The sequence below is a fragment of the Schistocerca serialis genome, chromosome 12 (genome assembly GCF_023864345.2).
Source record: "Schistocerca serialis cubense isolate TAMUIC-IGC-003099 chromosome 12, iqSchSeri2.2, whole genome shotgun sequence".
Classification (NCBI taxonomy): domain Eukaryota; kingdom Metazoa; phylum Arthropoda; class Insecta; order Orthoptera; family Acrididae; genus Schistocerca; species Schistocerca serialis.
The window spans coordinates 167402527-167425916 of record NC_064649.1 but is presented as its reverse complement, the minus strand read 5'-3'; the positions used below and the strand labels follow the sequence as shown (position 1 = coordinate 167425916).

The 23390-nt window shown below is 45.2% G+C and overlaps 1 protein-coding gene across 2 annotated transcripts in view; it reads right to left on the bottom strand.

The window, feature by feature from the left end:
• Positions 1 to 23390, bottom strand: part of LOC126428260 (protein Lilipod) — a 364122-nt gene that overhangs the window by 5132 nt on the left and 335600 nt on the right. For both annotated transcript variants that reach the window (XM_050090172.1, XM_050090173.1), the window contains one exon: positions 23181 to 23316. In XM_050090172.1, coding sequence (XP_049946129.1) covers positions 23211 to 23316 — 106 coding nt within the window. In that variant the 3' untranslated portion in view covers positions 23181 to 23210. The remainder of the gene's footprint in view (positions 1 to 23180; positions 23317 to 23390) is intronic.

The following is a 23390-nucleotide window of genomic DNA, read 5'->3' as shown; positions in this document are numbered from 1 at the left end:
CAACATATGTAATTGATGAAATTGCTAAAAGGCACGAGCATGAAACTGGCTTCCTCCACACCACTGTCGTTTCAATGCCATTGAAGGGGTACAGACATAAGTAAAAAATTACGTTGCTGGAAACAATACAAAATTCACTATCTCTGAAACTGAAACTTTTCTTGTAGCAGCTATCAATCAAATGGCAAGCAAGACGTGGACGAAAACTGAACAGTACTGGAAGTTTCATCAGAGACGCAGCCAAAAATGAAAGCGTTGTGGAAGAATGCATAGAAAATTTAATTACACATCTGTGAGGGAGCAGTGAAAGTTCGAGCACTGCTCAAGAAGACATATTTAAATCTGATTCTGACAATGCAGAGAGAGGTGTTTTCCCATTAACATAACTACAACACTTAAGAATATAAGAAAGGAGCATGCCACAGACCTATCATAATACTGTGAGCACCATCTTCAGATCATAACTGTTAATATACTGATAAATTATTTTATCATTCATTGCAGAACTAATTAACATTGATAACAGGTAACTATGGAAACATAAACTGCAAATGTTCAACTATTTGCGAAAATATTTCTCATTTCTATTGTGCAGATTGACATATAACTCTACAATCTTTCATAATATTAAATACTAAATAGCAGCACCGGGTGTCATGACTGGACTTTTTCACCATCTCCCTATACCATTTACTCCTGGTCGTACTATGGAAGATCATTTGCGTTTTCAAAAAGGGTCGTCCAAGAGATGTAGGGATGGCTAGAGGACAAATGTTAGGATGTAGAGACTTATCTCACTAGGGGCAAGATAGATACTGCCTACAGAAAAATTAAAGAGGCCTTTGCAGAAAAGAGAAACACTTGTATGAATATCAAGAGCTCAGATGGAAACCCAGTTCTAAGCAAAGAAGGGAAAGCAGAAAGGTGGAAGGAGTATATAGAGGGTCTATACAAGGGCGATGTACTTGAGGACAATATTATGGAAATGGAAGAGGATGTAGATGAAGATGAAATGGGAGACACAATACTGCGTGATGAGTTTGACAGAGCACTGAAAGACCAGAGTCGAAACAAGGCCCCGCGGGTAGACAACATTCCATTAGAACTACTGATAGCCTTGGGAGAGCCAGTCCTGACAAAACTCTACCATCTGGTGAGCAAGATGTATGAGACAGGCGAAATTCCCTCAGACTTCAAGAAGAATACAATAATTATAATCCCAAAGAAAGCAGGTGTTGACAGATGTGAAAATTACCGAACAATCAGTTTAACAAGTCACAGCTGCAAAATACCAACGCGAATTCTTTACAGGTGAATGGAAAAACTGGTACAAGCCGACCTCGGCGAAGATCAGTTTGGATTCCGCAGAAATGTTGGAACACGTAAGGCAATACTGACCGTACGACTTATCTTAGAAAATAGAGTAAGGAAAGGCAAACCTACATTTCTAGCATTTGTAGTCTTAGAGAAAGCTTTTGACAATGTTGACTGTAATACTCTCTTTCAAATTCGCAAGGTGGCAGGGGTAAAATACAGGGAGCGAAAGGCTATTTACAATCTGTACAGAAACCAGATGGCAGTTATAAGGGTTGAGGGGCATGAAAGGGAAGCAGCGGTTGGGAAGGGAGTGAGACAGTGTTGTACCCTGTCCCCGATGTTATTCAATCTGTATATTGAGCAAGCAGTAAAGGAAACAAAAGAAAAATTTGGAGTAGGTATTAAAGTCCAGGAGAAGAAATACAAACGTTTAGGTTCGCCGATGACATTGTAATTCTGTCAGAGACAGCAAAGGACTTGGAAGAGCAGTTGAACGAAATGGACAGTGTCTTGAAAGGAGGATATAATATGAACATAAACAGAAGCGAAACGAGAATAATGGAATGTAGTCGAATTAAGTTGGGTGATGCTGAGGGAATTAGATTAGGAAATGAGACACTTAAAGTAGTAAAGGAGTTTTGCTATTTGGGGAGCAAAATAACTGATGATGGTCGAAGTAGAGAGGATATAAAATGTAGACTGGCAATGGCAAGGAAAGTGTTTCTGAAGAAGAGAAATTTGTTAACATCGAGTATAGATTTAATTGTCAGGAAGTCGTTTCTGAAAGGATTTGTATGGAGTGTAGCCATCTATGGAAGTGAAACATGGACGATAAATAGTTTAGACAAGAAGAGAATAGATGCTTTCGAAATGTGGTGCTACAGAAGAATGCTGAAGATTAGATGGGTAGATCACATAACTAATGAGGAGGTATTGAATAGAATTGGGGGGATGAGGAATTTGTGGCACAACTTGACAAAAAGAAGGGACCGGTTACTAGGACATGTTCTGAGGCATCAAGGGATCACCAATTTAGCATTGGAGGGCTGCATGGAGGGTAAAAATCATAGAGACCAAGAGATGAATACACTAAGCAGATTCAGAAGGATGTAGGTTGCAGTAAGTACTGGGAGATGAAGAAGCTTGCCCAGGATAGGGTAGCATGGAGAGCTGCATCAAACCAGTCTCAGGACTGAAGACAACAACAACAACAACCGAAATCATTAAAACTGTATTTGTTGTGCGATGTTGGAACAAATTCTGAGCTCAAATGTAATGAGATATCTTGAACATAATGACCACCACCTCCCTGCCAACCAGCATGGAGTTTGGAGACACACATCATGTCAAACCCAGCTCTCACTTTTTTCACACGACATCCTGAAAGCCGGCAATCAGGTAGATACAGTATTTCTCGATTTCTTAAAAGGATTTGATTCATTACCACATCTACGCTTACTGTCAAAACTATGATCGTAGGGGATATCGAGTGAAATTTGTGACTGGATTGAGGACTTCTCGGTAAAGAGGATGGAGCATATTATCTTGGGTGGAGAGTCATCAGCTGTAGAAGTAACTTTGGGTGTAATCCAGGATAGTGTGTTCAGTCCCTTGCTGTTTATGTCTTATATTAATGATCTCGCAGATAATATTAATAGTAACCTACAGCTTTTCGCTGAGGATGCAGCTACCTACGATGACTTACTATCTCGATGAAGCTGTACAAATATTCAGTCAAACCTCGATAAGATTTCGTGGTAGTGCAAACATTGACAACTTGCTTTAAATGTTTATAAACATAAAACTGTGCACTTCCCAAAAGAAAAATACGTAGCTGCCTATGACTATAACCAAGTGGGGTGGTGCAGTGGTTAGTACACTGGACTCCCATTCAGGAGGACGACGATTCAAATCCACATCTGCCCATCCAGATTTAGGTTTTCTGTGATTTCCCTTAATCTCTTCAGGCAAATGCCAGGACAGTTCCTTAGAAAGTGCACGGCTGACTTCCTTCACTGGCCTTATCTAATCCAGCGAGAGTAATGACCTCACTGTTTGGTGATCCAAATGATCTTGTCACATCTAGAAAGATGAATACTAGTATTTTCTTGTGTGTTTTTATATACTTTTTCTACATACAGTATAGAACAATTATCTTTTTTTCATACCTTTAATTTTGTAAGATTTCAAGTTAACATAACTAGCACACAAAAATCCTACAAGCAGCAAAAATTATCCTATACTAGCTCGTGTAAATCTTTGTAATGTACTTTCTTCTAATTGTATTATCTTTTACTCGGTGTCGAGAGCTTTTCAGTGGGAGATATTATTCCGAGTATCTTACAAGCTCGGCAAGCAGTAATGTGTTGTCAAATTGTGCAATGTTGTAACACTGCTATGCTTTACAGAACTGTGTGGTAGAATGTGATGTACCACAGTGCAAAGTGAACAAATTTATGAAAAGTTACATAATTACAATATCAGCATTTCCTCTATATGGCAAATAGCAACTATCAGTTCCATAATACTGTTACATTACATCCTGCATTTTCCATTGTTTTACAGAAAGTTGATTATGCTGTTTATTTTGAAAAATCCTGAAGCACGTGAAGTTTTTCAATGTTTAAAAAATGAATCCAGGAATTTTCTGTAAATAATGCAGTGATGACGCAAAAAGTCAATGAGATGATCCAGATATAATGTTAAGCACTTAAAAAAAAAAAAAAAAAAAAAAAGAAAGTAAGATTCCTGCTTTTGAGAAACTTTTTAAAATCTATTGCAAAAATACTAATAAATTTTCTCGAATAAATTTAAATTACCTGCATAAAAAGCATCACTGAATAATAAGAACAGATATAACATTATACGCCTAAAATGTGTGTTCACGATACAGTGAACAAGTATCAGTGACAGAGCACTTCCACTAGTGTAGATGGTAGTCGGGTGTGTTCCAGTAAGTTCCTCACTCGTGTTCTGCCAACACCTGTCTTTCTGCGAGCCACAGGAGGAAGCTGGCATTCTCCTCACATCACTTCACACTCGCCTCAATGTGTACGGCATTTGTTTATGCAGTCTGCTGTTATTCGCATTAAATGATTTTGTTATTCGAGGTGAGTTGTGAGTAATGGAGTGGCCAGAAGAGAATGTAGTACTGTCTGTATAATAAAAACAAAGGTGATGTAACCTACCAAACTAAAGTGTTGGTATGTTGATAGAGACACTAACAAACACAAACACACACACAAAATTCAAGCTTTCGCAACCCACGGTTGCTTCATCAGGAAAGAGGGAAGGAGAGGGAAAGATGAAAGGATGTGGTTTTTAAGGGAGAGGGTAAGGAGTCATTCCAATCCTGGGAGCAGAAAGACTTACCTTAGGGGGGAAAAGGGACAGGTATACACCCACCCACACACACACATATCCATCCGCACATACACAGACACAAGCAGACATATATATGATATGTTTTAGATATACGAGGGCGGTTCAGAAAAAAACCTCCGATTGGTCACAGTGCGGGTTGTGGGGGGAGTAGCGACGCCATCTGTGCGTTCACGGACTCAACAGGTCAGTCGGCATCAAGCCGTGGTCGAGTGAACGTCGTACCTGCGCTAGTTTAGTTTTTGTGGCAGTTTGAAATGTCAATATATGTCAATATAATAATATAGATGTCATAGGTGCTTGTGAGATCCAAGAAATGCACAGAACAAAATGCTGTACAAAAAGTACGGTTTTTAAAATATTAAATCACTATTTGACTGTGTATTACTATATTTATCTACTGAACTATCTACACTTTCGGTTCTTATGCCATTATCAAGCACACGCTAGAAGTTGTTAGACGATTATTTTGTCAATCTGTTACAGCAGTCCAAAGCAAATGAACAAGACTAACTCGTGTCTAAGATCTAACCTAGGAGACAGCATTGTGAATCACCATCTTTGCATTTACACGTGTACCTCAGATCTTTAATAACATGAAGTGAACACAGATTTTGCACTGTGAAGAGATCAAAGCCTGCCATCGACAGCTGTCACCCGTTCCTGTAGCCTAGCCACCCACGGCCGTCCCATCTGTAGTGAGGAGCAGCCCCTGAAGGGGTTACCGAGGCCGCCGTACCTTCCCAACTACGTACAAAAACAGATCTCCCGTACCTTACCTGTCCGCTCACCCACCATCTCCCAAAGTCCCACCGGCCACAGAGGTGCATTCCCCTCGTGAGAATCGTATTCTCCGCAAGGGTATCGACTACCTCTCGTCGTGCCTCGAAATGAAGAATGTTCTACCCACTATCCTCCCCTCCCCCTCCCACACTGGTATTCCGCCATCCACTGAATCTACACAATATACTCGTCCATCACTTCACAACGTCTGCTCTCAACTTCTTGCCTCATGGCTCATATCCCTCTAATAATCCTAGATGCAAGACCTGTCCCATACATCCTCCAACCACCACCACCACCACCACCACCACCACCACCACATACTCTGTCGAGGCAAAAACATCACCTATCCCATCAAAGGCAGGGCTACCTGTGAAACCAGTCACGTAATCTACAAGGAAAGCTGTAACCACTCTGCTACATTATACGTGGGCACGATAACCGGCAAACTTTTTGTCCACACGAATGGCCACTGACAAACTGTGGCTGGGTAAAAGCTGGACCATCCCATTGCTAAACACGCAGCCCAACATGATGTTCTTAATTTCTGTCACTGCTCCACAGCCTTCCCACCTACTCCAGCTTTTCTGAACTGCACAGGTGGGAACTCTCCCTGTAATATATAATTTTCCGTAACCCTCCTGGCCTCAACCTTCATTACTCATTGTCCTACCCATCTAGCCCAGTCCCTGTTCCCATTCCAGCCCTCTATTCCACCAAGGCACCCACAGTATTTCACTCCTCTCCTTTTCCGCTAATGCTCTCCCCCCCCCCCCCCCCCCCTCACCCCTGCCCAAAGCCTAGCCTCTCGACTGCATCTTGCTGCCTCCCCCCCCCCCCCTGTGTGTGTGTGTGTGTGTGTGTGTGTGTGTGTGTGTGTGTGTGTGTGTGTGTGTTTTTGTCCATTTCTGAAGCGGACTTATAGCCTACTTTCTCGTAGTCATTTTGTCGTCCCTACCTGTGACTCAGCATCTCTACTATATGCTGAGCAGCAACTATACTTTTCATAATATTGAGAGCTGTTTCACAATTATCAAAGGAGCATTTAATACAATAAACAGACAAATAAAAACCATTTTGACTTCGATTACACAGTCTCCTCTTTGCCCAATTTTACAGTAGACTGTATCAAGTAGCTAATGTGATAGTTACTAAGCACTTTTTTCCATTGCATAAATCATACATTACAGACATTACCTTCCCTATATGGGCATTTGTGAAAGCCTCTAATAGTTTCATATACCACTGTGATGAGCAAACACCTGAGATGTTATAGCTGTTGAAATATGAAACGCCCATGTAAATGTACACATCATAGAATGAAGGCTTTCACAGCAGGTGATGTCACCACTTAACATTTCTGGGCTGAGATGCCGTGGTCCGTACATACTGACAACCGGGACGGACGAAGATCGACACCGACCCGAGGGGAAAGTGTTCTCACCATTTATTAGTGAGGTCACTGATCGCATTGGAAATATTTTAAGCGAATACGATGTGGAAACTATTTTCAGACGCACCACGAAAATAAAAGAATGTTTCAGATCTGCAAAAGATAAATGACATCCTCTAGCTACACCAGGTGCCTATAAAATTCCATGCAGTTGTGGATAGGTCTATATAGGCATAACAAAAAGAAGTGTCAACACCCGTCTGGGAGAACAAAAAAGGAACTGCCGCCTCCGGCCATAGCAGAACGTGTTTCAGGAAGATGATCATGAAATAAAGTTTAGTGAGACGACCGTCATAGCAAAGGTGTCGTATTATTATACACAGATGTACAGAGAGGCCATTGAGATTGCCAAACACTGCAAAAATTTTAATAGTAAAGATGAAGGCATTAAGCTGGATAAGATATGGCTGTCAACATTGCAGCAACAGCATAACAATCGATTAATTTCAAAAGAGAAAGTTAGCAATATCAGAGATCATAGAACAGCCAACGTCACGTTATTGACAGCGGCGCCCTCTGGACGGCTTATATATACGGCGCTCACTCGCGCTCTCGTTGCAGTTCGACCATTGTTCTCAGAGGATACCTTCCGCAGTCGAAGGCGAAATGTCGGGGGAGAGTTTTATGTATGGACCACAGCATCTCAGTCCGGAAGTGTTAAGTGATGATAAATGTACACAGTCACCGAAAACCAAAGCCTTTCTTCAGTATATGTTGTTCATCAGTAATTAATGTCCTGCTTTTAACCTTCCTCCTCTACTGCAATTGTGAAAAAGCAAAGATCAATAGCTGACATGTGCAAGATTTTGGAATAGGAATAGTGTTAACAAAGGCTGGTGCAGCAATTCGTGGTAAATGCTTTACGTCCACATGTTTCACTCATCCATAAAAATGCAGACACTGACAGTTTTCTTTTCCTGTGCTGTTTCACTACCTCTCCTCAAGGTCTGCCCAAAAGTTCACCATTCATGGAAAACACGACATTATTACGAAAAGGATAGATTGCTACTCACCGTATAGTGCAGATGTTGAGTCGCAGAGAGGCACAACAAAAAGACTGTCACACAAGTAAGCTTTCAGCCAAAAAGGCCTTCATTGGAATTATACAACATGCCCACTCTCCCCTCACACTCTCATGTGCACATTTTCCACTTCGGAAGAAGGCCTTTCGATCAAAAGCTCAAATGTATTGCAGTCTTTTTGTTGTGCCTCTCTGCATCTCAAATCTCCTCTATACAATGATTTCCAATCTATCCTTTTCACACTATCGCCTATGCTCCAGCCTCGATTTTCCATTGTTTAATAGATAGTATGTACACATCTAATACAGCTGAAACCAGGATATACACATTAGCGAATTTTTTTCTAAGCTTAATATTCTTCATGGAACGCAACAAATCTGCAGTGCTACTTTAAGGATGGTTAAATTCATTTGCCAATAATAAACTGTTTTGAGTAATGTTGCCGAGGTGCAATGGACTCCCCAGTTAGAACCTGGTCCATACTCCACACATTTTTAAGAAAAATATTTTACTACCTGTTTAATACTCGTCTTTATTCATTTCCATCAAACACTTCCCGGCACCCTAAAACAGAGCACGGGATCGAGACTCGAACACAGTCCCATTTGCAGGGACTAATCTTACTAAATGAGGCATTCGGGCACACCTGGAGGCCCTTCCTCACAGTTTCACATCTGTCAGGACGCCTCTTCTGCTGTCCTCCCAGTCCAGTGCACAGGTTTAATCTGCCAGGAACTTTCAGAACAACACACACTTCACTGCCTACTGAAAGTCAGTTGGGAGCAAATCATTTATCACAGCTGCAAGCAAACAACTAGGCAATTTACACGGTTATTTGCAAGTACCTCCGTATGTTCCGATCACAAGTGTGGGAAAACTACTAGACGTACAGAAAAGAAGAGACGTATCAGTGGATAGAGCATTGCTAGAAGTTTTGTATTGCAGGAGGAATGTCCAGAAAGTAAATAGCATTTTGTAAAAAAACTCATAAAAACAATTTTTTTTCACATCAAACTTTATTTTTACCAGAAAGAGCATTTCTAAATTATTTTTCTACAAAGTTGCTACCATTTTTCACACATTAATCATAGTGGAAACCAACTTTTCTATGCATTCTTCACGGAAAGGTGGCACTGCCACTGCTAAACACCATTGTTTGTGTGCTGTCAAAGTGCCTCCCTCCAAAATCTTGCTTCAAATTCGAGAAGGAGTAGTAGTCAGAAGGTGCGAGATCGGGGTCGTACGACGGGCGATCGAAGTGCTCCCAATAGAATCGACAAATACGATTTTGAGTGACACCGGCAGAATGGGGATGAGCATCGTCACGAAGCGACACAATGTCTCGACAGTATTTCACGCCCTCCGTTTCGAAATTTTCTCAATGTCTCTGAGTATTATACCGCACTGTCAGTTTCACCTCTGGGAATGAACTCGGCAAACAGAAAATGACACAATAAATGGCGTTCAGCAGTGGCCGTCTTCACTGACGACCTCTTTCTAGAAAGAGGGTATAGCAAAGTTAGTTTCTTGCTATGACACATGTTTGGACAATGGTGACAATAATGTAGAAAAATAGTTTAAGAAATTCTCTTTCTTATAAAAATAAATTTTAGTTTTGACACGTTTTTATGAGGCATTTTCCAAAACAATATTTACTTTCCAGACACGCCTCGTAATAGATACAGTGCCGTCGCAGAGTGCACGACGAGGGGCAGGCATGTCAGAACTCTGTGTACAATGGAGCAAAGATTTTTGTGTCCTCGAATTCACTAAATGTGAGTCAACTGTGACGGTTCGAAGACACTCTATTACCAAATAGCAGGTAAAAGCGCCGACAGACAAAACAGTCCGAGTGTGGTACGACACATTTGGTGAAACTGTCTGCTTACGTGGCACAAAGAAAATGAGCTGGCTGGGACCATCAGCACAGAAGGTGGAGTGTGTGCAGGAACAGTTCATCAGGAGTCCCAGAGAGCTGCAGATGCAGCAGTATACTACCTCCTGCATTCCACACAAACTTCTGCATTACACTGCATAAAACCTGGATGTGTCACACGTACCCATTACTCTGGACAATCGGCTTCATTCTGACTTCCGATGACTTTCAGCAGCTATTTTAAGAAGTCAGTTTGCAGCTGCAGAGCAACATTCCGTATGTCTGGAAACGTCATTCGTGCCGTGTCCTCTTCGAAAGTTCGCAGACAATATTTTTTTTATTTATTTTTTCTTCCCCTCTCCAGAGGAAACTGTGACCGATTTTCCATTTGCGGCCACGCTGCAGCGACGTTCCGTGCTGTAAATACAGCCAGACAGTGTAGGCTTCATTTTGAGCGAGACGGCGCTCCACTACATTTCTTTCTTGCCTCGGTGCCGAACTGCCTCAGCACCGAATCGGACATGTTTCTTACTGTGACTCTCCTCTTCTTCAATCACCTCCACAAGCACCTGACTTAACTCCGGGTGGTTGCTTCTTATAGGGTTATGTTAAAGATCACAAGTTCGTGCCTCCACTGACATTAATTTGGAACAGTTCCAGGGAAGGATAATTCATGTAGTCATTCACAGTGAGGTTTTCGGACTGGTACGGCAAGAGTTTAATTACCACAACATTTTTTGCCGCTTGATTAATGGTGCCCGTATCGAGCACCTGTAATGAGAGTTAAAAACCTGCAGAGGCACTACGTCCTCTGACACGCAGATATTTTCTACATTTCTTATAGTTTCAGTATGGAGGTACATATTAATAACCCTGCATCTATTTCAAAGATCAAACAATAATATCACGAAAAAGTCAATATGTTACTCACAGAACTTTGTGTGTGTGTGTGTGTGTGTGTGTGTGTGTGTGTGTGTGTGTGTGTGTGTGTGTGTGTGTGTTGCTTTAAAAAGAGGGGGAGGGGGGGGGGAGACCAGACTGCTTGTCATCTGTCCCTTGTTCCGAATAAAACAATGCCACAAGGGTGAGAATAAAACAAACAAGACTTACAACACAAAACAGAAAGAAAGGAAAAACCACAAGAATGACCGAAGAGCAACAAACACAAATGGACAAAAGGATACATGAAAACCATAAATGCAAGAAACAGGTAGAAGACATTAAAATGAGAAGGCAGATTATTATGGCTGGCTGACCATGAGAATAAAAAGGAGAAGCCAGCCACTCTGCAACACATTAAACCTACACCTTAGAAGCACTACGGTGGGGGATACAAAGGGACAAAGAACATGCACTAAAACTCAGATCAAATGATATAACCCACCCTCACGAACGAAATGTAAAACTAAATCAGCCGATGAGGTGTCAGATAAAATTAGCTGTAACAAGTCCAGTAAATGATGATGTCGTCCCAGGGCACTCAAAGTAGGACAGTGCACCAGAATACGGGCCAATGTCAAACGGGCGCCACACCGACACTGAGACGGGTCTTCACGGTGCAGGAGGCAGCCTGGGTTGCCCGAGCACGACCAATGCGGAGCCGAAGCGTGACCAATACTGAGCCGGCAGAGAACCAAAGAGTCCCTGTGAGAGTCTCTCTTCGAGGACTTCCACACGTTCGTAGTCTCCCTAATGGCACGCAGTTTGTCGTGTGTACTGAGATTGTGCCATTACATCTTCCAAAGCTGAAAAACCTCGTGGCGTAGTAATGAACACGAGTCAGTCACGGGCGTGCCGAGCTCCAGAAGCGGTTGCCGTGTAGCCCGACTGCCAACCTGTCGGCAAGTTCATTTCCCGGAATTCCGACGTGACCCGGTGTCCAGACAAACACCGGTGAACGACTGGACTGTTCCGAGACACAGAGGGACTACTGGGTGGTTACTACCAAAGGGGAAATGACTCACCGGGGCACGAGCGGATGTCCTCGAGAGCACGAAATATGGCCGCCAGCTCTGCAGTGCAAACACTGTAGCCATCTGGCAAGCAGTGCCGTTCGAGATGTCTTCCACGAATATACGCAAAGCCGACACGACCGTCAGCCGTCGAGCGGTTCGTGTAAACCACTTCACGGCCTCCGTACGTGTCGAGAATCGAGAGGAAGTGACAGCGGAGAGCCACAGGGTTAACCGAGGCCTTAGCGCGACGTGGAAGGTCCGAGTGAAGCATCACCCTAGGTTTACACCATGGAGGTGTACGTGAATGGACCTGGAGTAGAGGTGGTAAAGGGAAGGTCTCCAGTTCAGACAGAAGGGAACGGATGGGAACCGAAATCTTAAGCCCCGATGTCGGCCGCCGATTCGGGAGATGAACCGCCGAGGTTGGGAAAAAAGAGATTGTAATTAGGATGCTCAGGGGAACTATCAATGTGTGCAATGTGACTGGCCTGCAGCTGTGCACATCTGATCTTCAATGGAGGGACTCCAGCCTCCACCAGTACGCCGGTCACCAGACTCGCCCTAAAAGCTCCTGTCGCTAGTCAAACTCTGCAGTGGTGCACTGGGTCGAGTAAATGCAACGCTGAGGGCGCCGCCGAACCACAAATCACACCCCCATAGTCGAGGTGGGAGAGCTGCAGCAGTGTAGAGTGATCTGCACCCCAGTTGGTGTTTCTCAGGCAGCGGAGGGTGCTGCCAGCACTTCTGCTTAAACTGACAAAGGCAAGGAAGCCGAGCCGATCGTGCATCGAAAACCGGTCCCGAGAATCGGTATGTCTCCACTACAGTGACTGGATAGCCATTAAGGTAAAGTTCTGGTTCCGGACGAACGGTACGACGCCGACAGAAGTGCATAACACACGACTTTGCAGCTCAAAGCTTAAGCCGTGGGCTAGAGCCCACGACTGCGCCTCGTGGACGACTCCGCGTAGGCACCACTCGGCAACACCAGTACTGGACGAGCAGTACGAAATGCAGAAGTCGTCTGCATACAGAGAAGGTGAGACGGAGGGCTCGACAGCTGCTGCTAGATTGTTAATGGCCACTAAAAATAGAGATACACTCAATACAGAGCCCAGCAGGACTCCATTCTGCTGTTTATTGGGGAGGGGGCGGCACTATGCGAGGCACCAAATTGGACACGGAAAGTATGGAGTGACAGGAAATTTTGGATAAAAATCAGGAATGGGTCCCGGAGACCCCACTCGTATAACGTGGCTAGGATACGATGTCGCCAGGTCGTGTCGTAAGCTTTTCGTACATCAAAAGAGATGGCAACCAGGTATTGCTGTCTGGAAAAGGCTGTTCAGATGGCAGACTCGAGGGACACGAGATTATCAGTGGTAGATGGACCCTGGCGGAAACTTCCCCGGCACGGAGCCAGTAGGCCAAATGACTCCAGGACCCGACACATCTGCCGGCTCACCATACGTTCCGGCAGCTTACACAGAACACTGGTCAGGCTGACAGGCCGATAGCTATCCACACGAAGTGGGTTTTTATCAGGTTCGAGCACGGGAATGACGGTGCTCTGCCGCCATTGCGACGGAAAGACACTGTCACACCACGTCCGGGTGAAGGTGACGAGGAGATGTCGCCTGTAGTCGGACGAGAGATGTTTAATCGTCTGACTGTGGATCCGATCTGGTCCGGGAGCTGTGTGGGGGCAATGGGCAAGGGCGCTGAGGAGCTCCCACTCTGTAAATGGGGCGTTACAAGGTTCACTGTGGCACGTAGTGAATGAGAGGACCTCCCCTTCCGTCCTCCATTCAAGAGTGCGAAAGGCCGGGGGCTAATTCGTCGATGCAGACGCTCGAGCACAGTGTTCGGCAATCGCGTTTGTGTCGGTATACGACGTGCCACTGATGTTAATGCCAGGGCACTTGTCGGGGTCCGGTACCCAAAAACACGTCCGATCGCCCAGACTCTGGGAGGTGACGTACGGTACCCGACGGTCGAGACGTACCTCTCCAGACATTCCTCTTTCCGCCTTTTTATAAGCTGGCATACACGGGCACAGAGCCGTTTAAAATCTACTAGGTGCTCGAGGGAAGGGTGCCACTTATGTCGTCATAGAGCCCACCTGTGCTCTTTAGTGGCCTCGTCAATTTCTGGCGACCACCGAGAAAATGATTATCGCTGGTGGCACCCTAAGGAACGAGCGATCACGTTTTCTGCCACAGAAGGAATAGTTCTAGTGACCCGTTCAACCACCACATCGATGGTACTGCGTGGGAGAGATTCAACGGTGACTGCAGAGATGAACGCTTCCCAGTCTGCCTAGTTTAAAGCCCATCTGGGTAGGCGTCTGTGGGCATGACGCTGGGAAAGTGACGGGAAGATGGGGAAGTGGTCACTACCACACAAGTCATCACGGGCTCTCCAGTGGACAGATGGGAGAAGTCTCGGATTGCAAAGTGATAAATCAATGGCCGGAAAACTACCACAAAGCACTGCAAAATTGGTCGGGCACCAGTACGTAAAAGGCAGATGTCGAGCTGAGACAGTAAAGTTTTGACATCTCTACCTCGGCCAGTAAGCACATGGTGCAAACCCACAAGGAGTTACGGATGTTAAAATATCCCAAAAGTAGGGAAGGTTTACGGAGTTGATAAATCACTGCAGCCAAGACATTCAGGGGTACCACACCATCCGGAGGGAGATATACGTTACAGTCAGTTATTTTCTGCGTCGTCATCATCCCGACTGCCACAGCTTCAATAGGGCTTGAAGGGGAACAGGTTTACTACACAGCAAGTTCAGGACACAGACGCAAACTCCACCCGACACACTAATGTATTCGCTACAGTTCTTGTAATATCCCCTATAACCACAGAGGGCAGGGGTCCGCATTGCCGGGAACCAGGTTTCCTGGAGGGCAATGCAGAAAGCAGGTGTAAAGCTTAACATTTGCCTTAGCTGAGCCATGTGGAGGAAGTAACCACAGCAATTCCACTGGAGGGTGATGCGATTGTGAGGCAGGGAAGGCACGAAACGCTCAGTGAGGCAGTATACACCTCAGGGTCACCTGCCACCACCGCCTCGCTGCCCGAACAGTCTACATCCGTCGCGTCCGAGCGTCCGGCGAGATCTAGGTCCCCGGCGGACACCAGATTCTCCACCTCGTCCTCAGATGCAGAGCTCGTAGGTAGTGGTGGTGCGGGTGCCACCGCAATTTCCTCCGTCTCTGGGGTCTCCTTTTTGGATTTCTCTCGCTGATCCTCGGGTTTGTCTGGCCGGAACTGAGGAGGATCGTGAAGCCTTACGACCGGCTGCTTTTGGTCACTTCAGCCACTGGCAGGTGTCCTCTTTCCCACTAGTAGAAACACAGGAATGGAGGGACCACAGGGACCCCTTCCTAGCGAGAGAAGCCCAAGGAGACTAACGCTTCTCCAGCTGAGAAGTGGGGACTGACGTCCCCAATGGTTATGGGGGACAATGCTCCCGAGGTAGGTGGTGCTGAAGCAACAGGGAGGGAAGTGCCTCCCATCATCGAGGGGGCAGGTGTAGTATTGCGGCTCCGAGAGCCGACAGGAATGGGCGGAACGGAAGGAGCTGGAACTGTTGTCGTAGTGGTGGCGTAGTTGGATGTCGTACGCACATGATGTAGCCTCTCTTATTTTTCTTAGCCTCAGTGTAGGGCAGTTGGTCCGGGGGTCTCGCATTCCATTATTTTCCTCTCTTTCTGTAAAATCCCACAGTCCGGTGAGAGAGGCGAGTGTCGCTCTCCGCAATTGACACAGGTGGGAGGCGGAACACGTGGAGTAGTGGGATGGGACGGATGTCCACAATCTCGGCAGGTGATGGCGGATGTACAGCAGGAAGACATATGCCCGAACTTCCGGCACTTAAAGCACCGCATTGGGGGAGGGATATACGGTTTCACATTACAGCAGTAAACCGTCACCCTGACCTTTTCAGGTAATGTGCCACCCTCGAATGCCGAGATGAAGGCACCGGTGGCAACCAGTTTATCCCTCAGACCCCGATGGACGCTCCAAACGAAATGAACACCTCGGCACTCTAAGTTGGTGTGCAGCTAGTCATCAGACTGTAAAAGATGGTCCCTGTGGAATATAATACCCTGGACCATGTTTAAGCTCTTATTGGGTTATTTGTTTCATTTATTTATTTCATTAACAGTACAGAGTAACCCACCGCCTTGAAATGTAAGGTGGGTCGGATGCTTCTGAATCTAATAGCAAAGACTTCTCATTGTTACAGTCTTATTGGTATACAGTTGTTAATGTTTTTTTTTTAATAATATAAAGAACATAACATATTAAGATTTCCCTGAGGTTACAGCGAATTGAATGCTTAACAATTGTTAAAATGGTTCCATATAATTTGTTACTACCTAGTTGATGAGACTATAATTTATACAATGCAAATGTCAAAGAAAAATAAAAAAAGAAGAAAATGTAACACAATGAGCGTGGTTACGAATAATTTGTAGTATATAGAAGGAAGTGATATGCTGTATTTGGATGAGTAATACAGTCTTAGTAGCATGTTGGTTAGTAATGCTATTTCTACCTATTTCAAATTAGAAGGTCTCGGTACAACCTTCTTCTAAGAGCCTACCTAGTTCCGTGTTTACTACGGTACTGCCCTGGCAATTTAGTTGTATTACCTTCAGAAGGGATATCTAGTGAAGGAAAAACACTCGGGTGCGGTTTCTTTAAAATCGAGAAACACACGTCTGTGTGCTCTCACGAAATCCTCGTATAGTTTCTCTAGGTTTAGGCCCTCTCCACTTCACGCACATGCCTCCCTTAGACACTTACATATATCTTTGGGGTTCATTGGCAGATTTTCAACTCTTAGGTTAATACTGTCAGTTTGTTCTGTAGTTGGAAAGTAGATTTTATCCCTGTTTTTATGCTTAGTTCATATTACAGAGCGAAGAGCTGTTTGAAATATATCCTTGTTTACTAGTCTGTTGAGCCATAGGTTAACGTCTAAGTTATCTTAGTTTACGTAATTAATGATCTTTGGTTGTATCTGGTTAGTGATCTTGCCTGTTTGTTTGTTGCTCCGATTTCAAGTAATTTTGTAGTGCAGCACGTCTTTCTCGCTTTATGGTTTCCGGTAGTATGGAGTTTGATGTGTTTTCGCTGAACATTTCCCCTGATAGTGACTTCTTGTTTTTGATCTCTACCAGGGACTTGTTCGTAAAATGTGACTGTCGTATGTCCGTTTCTGGGGTGTTTGCATATGGTGTTGTGCCGGTGCAGGATGTGTCTTTCTGTTTAGCTGCCTTACTGCTTTGTTTATAGTAGTGACTGTGTGCGCTACCCCTGTAGACAAAATGAACTGGTGTAACATAGGGTCTACATTTGGTCGTATCATATTCTAGTTGTTGTGCGGGTAGTGTGCAGTTGTCTTTGTTTGTACTTGCCTGTGGTGTTGGATTTCTTGTGAACTCAGTGACATCTCCATTCTGAGGACGTTCGAGGACGTCGTCGTATTTCTCTGTACTATTTCGCAGTATTTTGTCTTCCAATATGTCAACTCATAAAAGGAGACCAGCCTGGAAGGTGGCCCAATCAAACATGTGATTTTTCAGGTGCCTGCCGACCTCATATTCGATTGCACCTCGTACGCACATATTGTCTATATAATTGGTAATGCTGAAGTACCTACACTGTACTGTCTCCCAGAACTGAGGCATTACATTAGTATCGGTATCTGCATTTGGAGGTTGTAATATCCCCACGTGTTGCCGCCAGGCAACGACTCGCCGCCAGCCTCTCGTCCTAGTCGACGGCGATTTGTAACTTTGCCTGTTCGTGTTATTAGTTAAGTCTCTTCCTGGGTGTGTTCGGGGGGTGGGTTTCTGACAGTTACGGTAGCACTCCTTATTAATGGACGTTGTCCGGGACATCGTATTTGGTGCGTTTTATTTGTCTTTTGCAGAGCTGTTTATATGTAGGACAGTCTGGCCCCCCTGCCTTACTGCATGTTCTATTTCTGTGTTTGCACGGTATACAACCTACAAGATTCTCCTGCCTGCATTCCGACTTTTTGTGTCCCGGTTTTGCAAATCTTCCACATACTTGTTCTCGGTCGCAATGCTTCGACGGGTGACCGTAGGCCCGACAATTAAAACATTTTGTACAGCAACAGAGTCGCTGATGTACAAAGATTCAAATTGAATTAAAAACTCTTTCTTTTTGAAGCAGCAGTAATCGTACTCTTGGCGACACTTCTAGAATATTGTTTACTGTCCTTTTGCCCTTCGGTCCTGTTTTAAGTTTCATTTTAACCTCATTATCGAACTCATCTTCAGTAATGTGTTCACTCAGTTTTATTTCGTAGAGCTCTTCCAAGAATTCCTGGCCAATTAAATATATTTTAACATGGTGCACTGCCAGCAGGGGTCTGAACTTCTTGGTTCTTCACACCTAATGTCCTTGAGCTGTGCCGCTTTTTCTATTATCTTTTTCTTGTCTACTTGTGTATCTGTTTCAATTATTACGGTGTTTGCTGTTGACCTGATTGATTTTATTTTTAATTTGTGTCACTTGGGGTTAATTGTTTTAGTGATGGTTTCTCTAACGGTTCATGCATCTCGGTTGGTTTCTGATTTAAAGAAAAGTGTGCTGGACTGTTTAGCTTTTGTTTGTCGAAATGAGCTGCAGATGAGAGTGAGAGAGGTTTATTTTCTGACTTTAATCTCTGATTTTCAGATTTGAGTTCTGCTATTTCTTGTTCCGTGCACTGAACGCATTCCTGGGCATCTGGTGCATTTGCAACTGCTAGTTCTTTTCCGAGTCTGGCGTTTTCAGTTCTGAGCTCTCATTTTGTCCATAAAGCCTCGCCTGACTGACTGCGAGTGCCCAGATTTTGTCTCTAACCTGCGATGTAATTGTGGTTGACGCCCTTTTTTGTTTTAGTTCATTCTGGAACTCCGCTAAGATCTCATCTACAGTGCTTATCATTTTAGTTCCATTTTCTTTCTTTCAGGTATTAACTTTTCGCTAGATACCATTCGTCTTATTGCCACCGTGCTCCCGCTCGTCGGAGTCGCATCACCGTTTCGACGTCCTCCGACTGACGGGTAGCTCACACCGATTCCGGGAGCGCGTTCGGCATTTTTCAAAGTAGCAGTGGCTGCCACCAGCGTGAACCAGGTCGTACGCTCCAGTGTCCACGTATACTTGCGGACGTGGAGCTTACTTAGTTAAAAGCCGAGGCACACGTCCCAAATGCTTCACAGAGTGAGGCAAAGAGAGCGCACACTGGACAAAATTTGCTGTACGGCAGCTGATTCTCAAATTCTGGATCCGTTGTGTATGTAGTTTGTCTCTCAACCGAGTGCAACAGTTCTGTTAAGTGCAGTACGATCTGTGATTTGCTCCACAGTTTGCCATGCTGTTACTCGGTAATGCCACGACATAAGAGCCACACGCCAGTTGACTGAACATGCAGCCAGCTTTCCGTAGACGGCGTCCGCTGAGTCAGCCGCTGCTTCTGGCCACCTGACACAACAAACAGCTGTGGCTCACGCAGCCAGCCCGCTGCAATCCACGCTGTCAGCTCCGTCTGCGTCCGACGTCACTGCAACCCGTTCCGCCGACCAAACTCGCCCACGGCACGCGAGAATACATTCACTATCGCAGAAAAGAAAGACCTCTCACGGTCTAACTACAGTCTCCAAACTGTCTTTAATGCGTCACGTGACAGATTACGCCTTTAGCTATCCACACAAACTCGCACTGCACTCCGACCACTTTTCCCCACCGCAAACATGAAAACGAGCGGAGCACTCACCGAACACGTCCGCGAGCCACGCCAGTCACCACAGATTGCGTAGGTCACCACGTCAGTGATAGGGTGTGACGGAAACAGAAAGATCCCCCAGCTCGTCACAGGCGACCAATGCCTGCGACTGGGCGAGGATGCTGTTTTTATCGAGACTGGCCCAGAGTGCATTTTGGACAAGCCCTCCACCTCCCCAAACTTGTCCTCTAAATGCTCCAAAAAAAACTGAGGCTTCATTGACACGAAACATTCCCCAACGACTCTTCTACATACGAGGTACTGGGCAAATAAGCTTTGCTGCCATCCTTAGCCTACCATTCCTCCCACGGTGTGGCCAGAGAGGGGAACGATTTGAGGTCATGATGACGGACTACGCTTCACGACGTGCCACCCGCCCCGATGCCACCCACTCCGACCTGGGGGCCTCCCCACGGGCGCCACCCCGCGGCAGCAGAGACCACCCGGCAGGACGGCCATTGCCGGGAGTCCCGACGCCCCGAGGTGACGGGCACCTACTCTCGGCGTACGTGGGGAGTTAACGGTGCAGGCGTCGGCAGAGCGATCCCTGTGCGGTTAGGGGGCGACAACCGACAGGGCACACGACAGCCCCACCACAATGGACTGGCTACCGTGCCGGATATCAGGTGCAAATGAGCAAACAAATCTACGATTGTCATCGGCGCAGAAAGCGATACTGCACAGTGGATGGAGGAAAACTGACCGACGAGGGTGACGTTGCACAACAGCTGCACAATGAGCAGAAGTGCAAATCCACATTGCCGAAGGATGCGAGAGGTTTCAGAGCATAATGGACACAGTGCACCATGTAAGGCGACCTTCCCCAATTGGCTTGCTCTTCGGGAAAATTTAGAAGAATGGAGGTCAAACCCTATAGGAGATCATCGTGTAAAGGCTAAAATGTGTGAGACTTAGTGAGTGTGCACGAACACGCACGAATGTGTGTGTGTAACAGTCTCTTTGTTGTGCCTATCTGCAACTAGACATCTCATCTTTACAGCAAGTAGCAATATATCGATGTGCATTTTCAACTTATTGCAGCGTAATGGATAATCAATTAAATTTCGGGCACGCAGCTGCGCAAATAAAATTTCCTCTACTGATATTTTGGCCGTGTATCGTCTGTCCATCTTCAGACTGAGTCACGAGACGGACGACAAGATGCCACACGCGGCCTTATATGCTCCACCGCGGTGGTACTGCACGTGCGGGTCACAGGTGCTGGTCGGTGGCAGAGAAATACACTTACACGTGCGCCACCTGTGGCGAAGGCGTACAGACGTTCGATTCGCTTATCGACGTACGATCGGCGGCGGTGACACCGTGACGACTTCTCTGCAGTTTAATTAACCCGAGAGCCAGATTCAGAGTTTTGTCCAAATCTCTATTTATTAAATTACTAGCTAATCTACAGCTTCCTGGAAGACAGATTCCCAAAAAGAAGAGGTGGGTGTTAAAATCTTCACATTACCGTAATTCACGGAATGCCCTATACCAATACAATGTTCGGCCACAGCTGACTGGTCTGGCTGTAATAAGCGTGTGTACCTTCGATGCTCCACACACCTCTCACGAACGGTGCGTGTTGTTTGACCTATGTACGGCTTCTCACAATTTCCGCAAGGAATCCGATACACACCCATTTTACGGAGCCGTAAATCGTCCTTCACAGAGCCGAGTAAAGCTGCAATCTTTGTGAGAGGCCGGAAGATCAACTTAACACAGTGTTTCTCAAGAATACAGCCTACCTTTGAGGAAAGAGCACCCAAATAGGGCAAAAACGGACTAAATCTGAAGGAATTACTATCTCCTTCCCCATCACGTACCTGCATTTTAGGTTTGGTATCGAGTGCTCTACGAATTTGTTGCAGAGAAAATCCATTCGATTTAAAAATGCTCTCGAGGTATACGAGCTCTTCTTGCAAATTCTCTTTATCGGATATACAGTGCGCCCAATGCACTAAGGTCTTAAGGACACCTTTGGTCTGTGAAGGGTGATGGCAGCTACTGCCACGAAAATATAGATTTGTGTGTGTGTGTTGGTTTCCGATATACGGCACGTTCTCAAGTGCCATCACCTTGACGGCGAACGACAACATCCAAAAAGGGGAGACAACCGTCTTTTTCTATTTCCATTGTAAATTTAATGGACGGAATTCAAATGTTCAAGAAATCGATGTAATTCATCCTTCCACCCATACCACTTATGTGTGGTACACGTACCTCCAGAAGAGCGTCGGTTCAAAACTTGCTGAGGCCAGTGCCTTGTCCTCCAAGTCTTCCACGAATAAATTAGCTACCAGAGGGGAGAAGGGGCTTCCCGTGGCAACACCATCAATTTGCTCATAAAATTCACCATTAAATTGAAAATAAGATGATAAAAGCACACGTTCAAATAAGGCCATAATGTTCTTATCAAAATGTTGGCCGATAAGAGACAGAGATTCCTTTAAAGGTACCTCAGTGTATAATGACACCACACGTCAAAACAAACAAGCACATCCGTACTATTTAGCCTGACACTGCTAAGTCTCTTAATAAAATCCATAGAATTACGAATGTGGTGACTACATTTTCCTACCAATGGTTTTAATAAGGAAGCTAAATATTTGGCAGAAAAATTCGTCGGTGAACCAATAGTGCTCGTTACAGGTCTCGTAGACAAATCCTCTAGACGCTCATCCTTACCCATCTCGTAAACTTTAGGAAGACCATAAAATCTTGGAGGTACACCTCGGACTTTTAAACTTCTTATGACTTCCTACAGTAGTGATGAAGCGTTCAGCAAGGCAGCTGTCCTTATTGTCACTTCGTCAGTAGGATCTTTGTCGATCTTCCGGTGTGCACCAGAACTAAGTAGACCGGACATCTTTCCCTCGTAGACTTCCCGAGGCAAAAGGACGGCACCATTACCTCTATCAGCACACAGGACGACCGTACCAGTATCCTCGTGCAGCTTTCGTATCCTCGTGCAGCTTTCGTATCGCACTCCTTTCTTCCTCTGAAACATCGCTTCTCTGTGGGCGGTGCTTCGTAATTGCTATATCGGAAACCGACACACACAAACCCATATCTTCACGCCAGTAGCTGCCATCGGCTGCGTATTTCTCTGCCGGCGACCGGCACCTGTGACCCACACGCACAGTACCGCCGCGGTGGAGCATATAAGGCCGCGCGTGGCATCTCGTCGTCAGTCTCGTGACTCACTCTGAAGACGGCGGACGATACGCGGCCAAAATATCAGTGGAGGAAATTTTATTTGCGCGGCTGCACGTCCAAAATTTAATTGGCTAGCAATATATCATTTACGTAAGACTCTCTATATTCCAACCTGGATTTTCGTGTTTGCAAGCTCGAACAAAATAGTTACGAGAACCACTTTTACCAATGGACCTGCCACATAGGAAAAATCTAGCTAGTTTTCAGAAATTCATCCAGCTTTGACATTCAGCTCCCATATAAGGGCCAAGCATCTATATGGATAGCTTCTGGAAAGCTGTCAATTTTTACATTAGTGTAAACTGCATGTGCTTCAGCAATGCAACCAGCTCGTACACTGGCGTACTTACCAAAATATTGAGTGTACAGTTTCTACGCTGCTACTCTTCCTTCAGTCCTGTGCCAGATAGAGAGGTGGTCCGTATCCGGTGCTTTTCGTGTGCCAACGGTTCGTTACTCTCAAAAATGCCAATCAAGCTGCAGAACCTGAGAATTTGAAGAACAGTCATAGAAACACATGGCAATCACAGACAACACTAGGCCAATATATTACTCTCAAA